This window comes from Vitis riparia, chromosome 14, assembly GCF_004353265.1.
Source record: "Vitis riparia cultivar Riparia Gloire de Montpellier isolate 1030 chromosome 14, EGFV_Vit.rip_1.0, whole genome shotgun sequence".
In the NCBI taxonomy this organism is placed as follows: Eukaryota; Viridiplantae; Streptophyta; class Magnoliopsida; order Vitales; family Vitaceae; genus Vitis; species Vitis riparia.
This window is the reverse complement of record NC_048444.1, coordinates 2,345,397-2,355,282: the sequence shown is the minus strand read 5'-3', so window position 1 is coordinate 2,355,282 and position 9,886 is coordinate 2,345,397. Positions and strand designations below refer to the sequence as shown.

General features: G+C 36.1%; 2 protein-coding genes across 2 annotated transcripts; both read left to right on the top strand.

Annotated features, from left to right (window-relative positions):
- The first annotated feature begins 256 nt into the window (after positions 1-256).
- LOC117931235 (TOG array regulator of axonemal microtubules protein 1-like) lies at positions 257-5,477 on the top strand. Its single transcript, XM_034852158.1, has 6 exons — positions 257-424; positions 1,848-2,144; positions 2,285-2,391; positions 2,536-2,668; positions 2,861-3,055; positions 4,945-5,477. Exons 2-6 carry the CDS (start codon positions 1,872-1,874, stop codon positions 5,227-5,229), a joined length of 993 nt encoding a protein of 330 aa, XP_034708049.1. The 5' UTR covers positions 257-424; positions 1,848-1,871; the 3' UTR covers positions 5,230-5,477.
- A 1,934-nt stretch (positions 5,478-7,411) lies between these two features.
- LOC117930936 (RING-H2 finger protein ATL56-like) lies at positions 7,412-8,617 on the top strand. The gene is made up of 2 exons (XM_034851743.1): positions 7,412-7,621; positions 7,740-8,617. Exon 2 carries the CDS (start codon positions 7,883-7,885, stop codon positions 8,489-8,491), a length of 609 nt encoding a protein of 202 aa, XP_034707634.1. The 5' UTR covers positions 7,412-7,621; positions 7,740-7,882; the 3' UTR covers positions 8,492-8,617.
- The last annotated feature ends 1,269 nt before the right edge of the window (positions 8,618-9,886 follow it).

The window sequence follows — 9,886 nt, the reverse complement described above, 5'->3', positions numbered from 1 at the left end:
TAATTGAGTAGTCTCTATGAAATGATAAAGCATCATTTCAAAATCTCACTTTCTAGAGTTGAACAGTCGGTTCAAAATCTAGGTTTCAAAGAATCAAACGCAAGAGCCAAGAACAGTGGCCGAAAAAGGCAGCTGGTGGCGGTTTCGAAATTAAGTCCATTACGAGGGGTATTCTTCCACCGAAGCTCTCGAATTTATTTCATAGGCACACCTCTCCGCGGGGTCACATGCGAACATCCCGTGCCTGCCGGCCAAGGTCAGGTCATCAAAGCGACGTCGTATTGACCGCTGGACTAGTCGGTTACATACAATACACACACTCTCGTTCTTTCTCTCTCTCTCTCAACATTCTCTCCCTGGATTCTGCGCTCTCTAGAGAGAGGAGGGAGTTTTCAGCCGATCACTTGCTCTTCGCTCTTCTCCGGTAATCTCTCTAATGCTTTCTCTCGATGTTGTATATAATTTGTTTGAATAGCTGATTACTGTTTGAGTTTTATATTTGAATTCGAATCTGTGGAAAGAGTGTGTTAATCGGATTGGTGTTTGTAGTTCAAATTGTGGGATTGTGATCTGCTAGTGCAGTTTGGGGCAAGATCTCGCTGTTGTGTGAGTTTCACATTCTACATCTGTGTTTGTTGTGTGTTTGGAGCTGTAGATCTTTGCCGTGTTCTGTTTTATTGAGTTCGTCAAGTGTTTTTGGTGTCATTTGTTTTTTTATTTTGGTTTAGATTAGTGTTTGGTTGGTGCTCATTGTGATTGCTCGGGGCAGTGGAAAGAGAAGGCGGAATGCTTAGTGTTGTTGGCTTTGGAGGGAATTGGGGTTGGGTTTTGAATTAGGTTTTTAGGAAGAAGGAGAAATGGAGTGGAATGGTTGCTGCTGCTGGGAAAATGGGGGAAAAGGGAAGGCAATAGGACTTTGGGTTGTGAGGTTTTGGGTGTTGGCTTTGGGAAGATGACCTGCTATGGCTGTGGCTAGGTGGAATAGTTGTATTGAATTCCAAGGAATTGGGGCTCTTAGTTTCTTAGGTTCCAAGTGAGAATAATCTGAGATTTGGATTTTATTTAGTTACTTTTCATTGGCGGTGAAATGGAGCATTAGCAGAGAGGGTGTTTTATGATAAGATCTGAGAAGGGAGTACGGACGAGGAAAGAGAAGCTAAAGAAAGTCTTGGGTGAAGTTAAAATTTAGCCATAGGAAGATGTATACATTGGACAATGTACAAGAGAGTTTGGAAATTACTTAGAAAACTGAAGAGTTAGAATAAGAGGGAACCAGAGATACAAACCATGTTATATGCACTAATGTGGAGGATAATTCAAAGAGTGTTGATAGAAGGGTGGAAAACTTACAGAGAGATCAGAGATACAGTGCCAGTTTCTAAACTTCAAATGCACGAAATTTTCCTCTCATTCTTTGTTGAAATCTGAATAACATCGTTTTTAATGTTAAGAAAAGGAAATCTTTTCATTCCTTGTTAGAGTCTGAATAACATCATTTTTAATGGTGAGAAAAGGATAGGCTCTTGATTGTTATGGTGTTTTAGTATAGTTATCATGTCTGTCAGAGTAAGCAGCTTGGATGGAGATCAATAATAAAGTTTGGGTATCCATGCTCTGAGTTGCTGCTCTAACTTCTTGCTCTTAGTTCAGGGTCAGCTATAAACGTTTCTCTCAAAAGGAAAAAGAAGGTCACATAAGTTAGTGATGAGAAGGCAAGAAAAAAAATCAAATTATGATCTTCCTTCGCCATTCCAAAAACATATGTGGCATGCTTCCCTCCTGTGTATCATTTTACCTACAGATTGATAGGTTTAACTGTCTGCTCACTTACTTTGTCTTTATTTCAGACTTATAAACACTGCACTACAGTGATGTCGGGGAAAGCTCTCAGAGATCTCAATATGCTACCTGGATTGGAAAGGAAGAATGAAAACTCCAGTAAAGGAAGTCTTACCAAGCCTTGTGTTGAGAACTCTAATGAAAATTCTGAAGAATGGAAGAGGAAAAACTCTTCCTCTTTGGTTTCAACACCAAATAATGGTGATGAAACCATAAAACCTGAGGTAGAGATAGCAAATACAGAAGTAGAATATATTGAATCTGAGAACTTGAACGATTTGGATGATGTGGATATGAGTCTAAAGGTATGACACTTTCTCATGATGCTTACACTAAACTTCTGAAGTATGTTAGATCTTTTATTTCTGTTGATATTTTCATAGATACTCCAGTATTTTTAGGTCAACTGTTTGTATGATGCTTGCATTTCTTACTTCTTTCTTAGACACTCCTAGATGGACTAGAGTCTAAAGACTGGGTTTTGGTGTGTGAAGCACTCAACAATGTACGTAGATTATCCATGTTTCACAAGGAAGCAATGCTCAATATGCTGTAAGTCTTAAATTCTTATATGATAAATATGATTTAAAGAACTGAGGGATTTCAAATTTCTTCGTTTTTTTTTTGGCTAATTTAGTGTTTGATAGTTTTTATCTATTTGACGACCCATTCATCGCCACAATGTTTTATGTACAGAGAGAATGTGATCCCACTTATTGTGAAGTCCCTGAAGAATCCAAGAAGCGCTGTTTGTAAAACTGCAATTATGACATCTGCAGACATCTTCAGTGCCTATAGTGATCATATAATTGATTCACTGGACCCTCTGGTAACTTTTTTTTTTGTTTTTTTCTTTTATATTGAACCATGACTTCTAGTTAACCTCTTTGTGCATAAGTGTTCGTGTGTGCCTCTGTTTTTCTTTTTTTCTTTTTCTCTTTGCAAAGGTATCTTGCCTTAACATTTGAACTGATTTTTCTTTTTTTTATTTTCCCAATGTGATCAAATGTTGCGGGTTCAGCTTGTACAGCTCCTTCTCAAGTCTTCGCAGGATAAAAGATTTGTATGTGAGGCAGCTGAGAGAGCTTTAATAGCAATGACAACTTGGATTTCCCCTATAACTTTGTTACCAAAGTTGCAACCCTATCTCAAGAACAAGAATCCTCGAATACGAGCAAAGGCATCAATGTGCTTTTGTCGAAGTGTTCCAAGACTGGTAAGAAGTAGACTTTAGATATACTCCTTTGCTATGATTAGTGATTTTCTTTTTACTGTGACATTCAATACAAAATAATCCAAATGAGCACAATAAATAACAACACATAAATATTGAGAAACTTGTAATACTTGTACTCACAGCAAAATCCCCAATTGAAACACTGTTAAGCATTAAATACAAAACAATCCTGAGATATCATAATCTCAGTGAAACCCTAATTTACCAAAATAGAACTCAAAAATTATCTACAGATCACACAACATATCAAAGTACAAGATTATATCATTGATTTGTAATCAATCACCAAAATTGGAACTTTAGGATTTCTTACAAAAGAAAACAGAACAACCCAGATCCCAAAATCCTAGCTTTACCATTTTGCATATGAAATTAAAAAGGCAACAGAATTGAGAAAAGATTACCTTCAAATTGGTGACATTGATGGTCGCCATGGTGAAGATGGGCGTCGGCATGGTGACTGAATCTCTCTCTCCTTCTCTTCTCTGTGTGTGAATTGTGAATTTGAAACCCTAGCCTGATTATATAGAGAGAAGGTTTGGGCTTGTCCATCGCATGTCTAGGACGTGTCTGAATTTAAAAGAAATATTTTTTGAAGCTCTGGGACGTGTTCAACATGTACTAGCATGTATGACGCTTGTCTAATTGTGTCTGAGGCCTGTCCATTTTTGCCACGATAGTGAGACTTGCATGGTGCATGTATGGGATGTGTTTGTGTTTAAAAGAAATTTCTTAATATTCCATATCGCGTCCAGCATGTATCCAATTGTGTCATCTCTGGCATGTGCTCTGATGTTGCTATAGTCCCTTCAGAAGGTGTTTATGCTTCATGGGTATTACCTTGCCTTATACTACTTGTCTGTTTAATTTGGTGAACTTGGGAATTTTATCTTGGATACCAAGGTTTTTTTTTAAAAAAAAAAATTAAGTTTTGGCCTGAACATCCCTTCAATGGTCAACTAGTTTAAATTATCCTTGCATGGTCATTTTATCCCCTTTTTAGTGATTGGCTTACATCCAATTAACTTTATTATTATTTCTGTTATTTATTTTAAGTTTTATTTTGAATATCCATTTTTTGGCAGCTGATATAAAGTATCCTTATGCTGTTTATCAATAGGCTTATACTTTCAATTTACTCTGTTATTATTACCCCTTTGATAGTCATGAAACTTTTTCCAGTAAAGACATTTTTTGATCTATCTTGTTTTAGTCTATTGACCCCTTTTTTCATATGAACTGTCAGGTTATTTGCTGTTTTTTATCTGCCTTCTTAATCTTTGCAAGCTTAATGAGAAAATTGCTCTGAAATAGAAACCCAGGAAAAAAAATTTCAGCCAAAAAACTAAGGGTTAAACATTTTCAGCATTGGATGCAAGCACTTAACAGTGGGCCTGGTTTTTCAGGGTTCGTGTATCTTTTACCAAGATGATAACAACTCAAATTATAGTCACTTATAATTATGAGTACTAGTATATAGTGACTTATAAACCACGAATTAAACTGATCCTGCTATGCAAGGAAAACCCAAGAAAAATTTCCATCCAAAAAACCCAGGATGCATCATTTTCAGCATTAGGTACTGACACTTTAGGGTGGTTTTAAATCATTTCAATATATTAGTTGTTTACCAAGGTTTTTGGATATTTTTTATAATGATAACACCAACAACAATGATGATTCTTCTTTTACTTGCAGTATTATGATTATAATACTATTATGCAGATTGAACAACTTTTGGGATGAGATTGCAGTGTAAACCGTCAATTGTACTTATTAGTTGTATCTTTTATTTTCACTTGGTGGTAATTATCAATTTATGTTCATAATACTTTTGTTACATGTGTTTATTTTGTGTCAATCAACAGGGAGTTGAAGGAGTAAAAGCATATGGGATTGACAAATTGATCCAAATAGCTGCGGCTCAGCTGAGCGACCAGCTTCCTGAGTCCAGGGAGGCTGCTCGGACCCTCCTTCTGGAGCTGCAAAATGTATATGAAAAGTCTCACGAGCATGCACCAAATACAGTTTCTGAGCAACAGGAGATGGGTTCCTGGGAGCACTTTTGTCAATCAAAGCTCTCTCCTCTAAGTGCACAAGCTGTACTTCGTGTTACCAATATTGCTCGGGAAGGTCTTGTATTGGGTTCCTGACAAGAGATATATACGGCATGCATGAGCTTTAGTGTGTACTTGTCTATTTTTTTACCAACATATATGAGCTTCAGTGACTACCATCTCCTTTTACCCTTTTATCTTGCATTGGATTGAGCCATTACATTTTCCTTGTAAATAATGTGAAACAATGAGATGCTTGGAAGTGCGGTTGAAGCATGTAGTTGAGCTGAAAATCATATAATATTTTTTCTCATATGGTTTACTGGTAGTAACCATTTTGCAAATGATCGATGTGCTGATGTTAGCTTTCATTCATTTCCAATTTGCATTTTCTTCTCCAAACTTGAGCTATTACCTACTCCGTTTCTATCCTTGCAAAGGGTAGAAACACCAGGACCAAATCTATGGAATGCCTAGAATCTAATGGAATTATAAAACGTTCTTGGTGAACACAAATGGAAACAAACCAAATTCAGACATGGAATTCCCTGTTCAAGATGGAACAACAACTCGCTCCTCTTCTTTCCTGTTGTGATTCTTTAGCCAGTTTTATTTGCAGCCAGGTCCTCCTTTCTTGACTTCATTGATAGTATGGGGCTGTCGTGTTTTTGTTTAGACTTTGCCCTTCTTTTTAGGAGGCAATTCTCCTATGTTGTTAGTGTACTTTGGTTTTGACGTTCCCATCCAAAAACCTGTTTCAAGAAGAGAGACTGATGCCAGAACTTTTTGTTTAGCTTGCTTGTGTTCACAAGTGAATCTCATAGTAACTGTGACAGAAAATCTGCCACCAGAAACTCTTGGTTTTACTGAGCTATTGAACAAAAACAAACTCATGATAGGGTGCTCCCACCACGGTTAACCTTGTGGATGCAATCAGGCAAAGAATTTTATTAAAATAAGCTTTGATTCATACACACTACATTATGGTGGGGAAGTTGTGGGTGGGATTCAGAAAGCTTAATTCCAGCTTGCACATCTTAATCATAAATTAATATCTCATCTACCTCTTCTCTCTATATTATTTCTGTATTGCCAGCTAATTTGGAGTGATTAGGGACTTTAATGTTGGCTGTTGGCTGATGGATACCTTTCCTGAAAGTCACCATGTTAGAAGAATCTAGCATGGGGCATTGATTGCCTTGTCACAACTCATATAACTGGCTCCTAAATTTGTTGATGACTTTAGATCATGTGGCCAAGATGTTTGGAGCTTGTTTAGGCTGGTCTTATGTGTAAGTCAGCTGAAAATTATTCTAATATAGTGATTCTAGGCTGAAATATTCGTTCCTCTGCTGAGCCTACTTAACAAATGTTGTAAATGAATCACATGACCAGTGACCATGACTGGAGACTATGGTGGATGTGGCCCTGTGGGTCTTCTTTATCCTCACCTGGGCATGAACTAGAATAACATTAAATGAACATGGATTCCGGTAGATGTCCCTGTAACTCCCACAAGAACAGACCATCTCATCCACCCAAACCAGCACTCTCATCTAACCAGAGCCCTTCTCACACACACAAGAACACAAAGGCTGCCCACATTCACCATCCTCATGACTCCTGCTACAAGTTAATGTCATGGAGACTTATCTTGTGAGTGGGATTGGTTAAGGTTTTGGTCAAATACCATGAGTCATCATCATCCTAGCATCATAGGCACAACATTTGTTTAAGGTTTAAGCCACACAAACTGCCAATTATAGTCCATTTACCATAATTAGATTCCGGGAAAAGGATAATCTAGTGAGGGTCATATCAAGAAGGAAGGCACATGACCTGATGTTTTATTCAAATCCAGGACAGCACATGGGTCTGTGGTCACAGCCATCCCAGAACTCTGCAAATTGGGTTTCCATACTTTGTCATTAGGTGTCTTAAATTGATATTGATCCCCCATGAATGATCAGTACAGAGTAAAAAAAAAATCAAATAATGACCAGTCATTTGATTATTGACTCAGCCAACTTTTGATTTTCAAGTAAGCTACACAAAGGTAGAATTCATGGGATGCTTTTTTAACCAACAGCAGAGAGTAGACCGCATAGTTGCCGTCTCTGCCTCATGTGTCAGAGACAGGACACTGAAGCTACTAAACCAACCACTCTCTACCTTCCCCTACAAAGGGAGAAAGGGGGATAAAGAAGAAAAAGAGGAAGAAGATAAAGGGAAAAAGTTTGAGCAATCAATCTTCATCTGATTTTTTGTCTCTACCTATAAGATTTAGTTTTTTTCCCACCCACTCCATCTTATAGATTAACCCTATCCCACCACTAAACATTAAATATTCCATTTAACCCCAACGTCAGTCCTACTTTACTGGTCATCTACTTATGCTATCATGAATTTCTTGGCCATTATAAAACATAACCACCCACCCTCTAGCAATTAACATTCCACCAAATGTCTCTGAACCTGCAAAGCAAATGTAAGTTTCTCAATCTTTTTGATTTCTCAGCTTTAAGATTTTGATTTTTCTTCTTCAAGTATGTTGCTTGAGTGAGAATTCTATAGCTGGCTATGATATTGGCTTTTTATGAAGTCAGGTGGGAAAACGATTTCTAGGAATCTGGAGAAAAGATTCACTGATATAAATTGGGTTTTTGTTTCGAAAGTGTCTGTGGAATGAACTCTGTATAAGATGGGGTTTTTGGGATGAGAATTAAGAGATCTATAGAGAAAGATTGTAATGAGTACTGATGTTGTGGGTGCTGCAACACAGATTATTGTAATGGCAATTGTCATATCTTTGATATTGTTATTTCTGGGAATTGGGGTTTTGGTCATAATTCATGTTTGTATTGTTGGGAGAGCCTTTAGAGGAGGGTTTGGGAACGGTAGGATGGTTGAGAGGGGGAATCCTAGAAGCACAAGCATGTCCCTTGATGACCTAGACAAGCTTCCTTGCTTTCATTTCCAAGCCAAAGAGAAGGGCAGTAGTAGCCCTGTGGATTGTGCTGTTTGCTTGGATAACTTCAAGATGGGAGATAAGTGCAGATTGCTACCCTTATGCAACCACAGCTTCCATGCCCAATGTGTGGATTCATGGCTTCTCAAAACACCCATATGCCCAATTTGCAGAACAAGCGCTGATTTTAGGAAGGGGTCCCTAGTTTCAGGGGAAGAAAGTAGCCATTTCAGTGACACTGGAAATGAATTGAGAGAGAGCCAAACAACAGAAAGAAGCTATATGGGTGATGCTGGGATTGATTCAAGAGACAACCCAGGAGCTGTATCTGGAATTCAATTGAGTTCCAATCACTCACCCAATAATCCTGCAGCAGAACTAGCTGCATGAGATTGCTTAAGCCCTACTTAATTCTCAAGTTTGTATATATGATTCATATGATTTTTCTTACATACAATAGAGGTTATCCCATCCTTCTGCTTATTTGGTAGATTTGCCTGTTTGGTCTTTTCTCCACCAATTTCTTCCCCAGTTGTTTCATGATCTACTCGCTTGTAGCTTAATTAACCACAGCTTATCCATGAAGTTGTTTGAAACAACCATGAAATATGAAGGTATTGCATGACAGTTTATACCTAAAACACTTTGATTTTATCTCACTACAAAGATGTTCAAAATTGGTATAGAGATTACTGTTAGACCTCTCATATGAAAACCAGTCGGTGTCCTGTGAAGGTAAGGTTAAGTCTTTCATAGCATTCTACATTATCACAGCATAGCCCTTGCCGCAACCTGTACCGAGACATGTGATGTCTGCCTCAGCCCAAGCCAAGACAAGTGTTGCGTGCTACTGCCCATGCAATGAAGCATGTCAGAACATGATATGCATATTAAGCTCAAGAAACATTGATAATTTAATAATCTAAAAATAATTTTGATTATTTTTAATTATTTTCAGTTTTTTGAAAAATAATTGTATAAATATATAAAAGTTGAAAATAAATAATTATGGATAAAAATTGTTTTTAATAAATATTTAAAAATACAAAAAATAGACTAAGAACATTTTCTTGAATAAATTTTAATTATTTTATGAAATATAAGGGAGTTATTTTTTTAAATATTTCCAAATAGAGTCCAAATTTTCTACCATTGAAAATTACATATTGCAAAGAAAAATGTATGATATAAAATGATTTTATTTAGTAAATTTAAAGGACAAATTATTAGATTTTGAAAGTGAGAGGGGAAAAGTGTTGAAAGCCCTCATGATAGGGAAAGTAGACTAGACTCCATAGAAATGAAAGATAAAATAAAACAACAATCCAGAGAGAAAAGGACATCATTTCCAATACTTCCAATAAAACATTTGACTTGTGATAGATTTCCATATTTATAATTATTTTTATAACTTAAAAAAATGAATAGATATAAAAATAAAATAATTATTAATTATAATTCACTTAATTTTTATTTATTTATTTATGCAATCTTAATCAAACAATGATGAACCAAAAAAAGAAAAAAAAAATTGATATTGCCCATCAACTTTTTCTTTTCCATCTTAAAATTTAATATTCAATAAAAACTTTTCTTAATAAAAAAAAAGGTATATGAAATATAGAAAAAGAAATTGTCAATTTATTTTTTAAAAACAAATATTAAAAAAAATAAATTTTTTGAATGAATTTTTTACAACACAAAATCAAAAAATAAAATCAGTTTAGGAATGTTTTCGAAAACAACTATAAGAAAATGTTTTTTGAGAATAATTTTAAAATCATT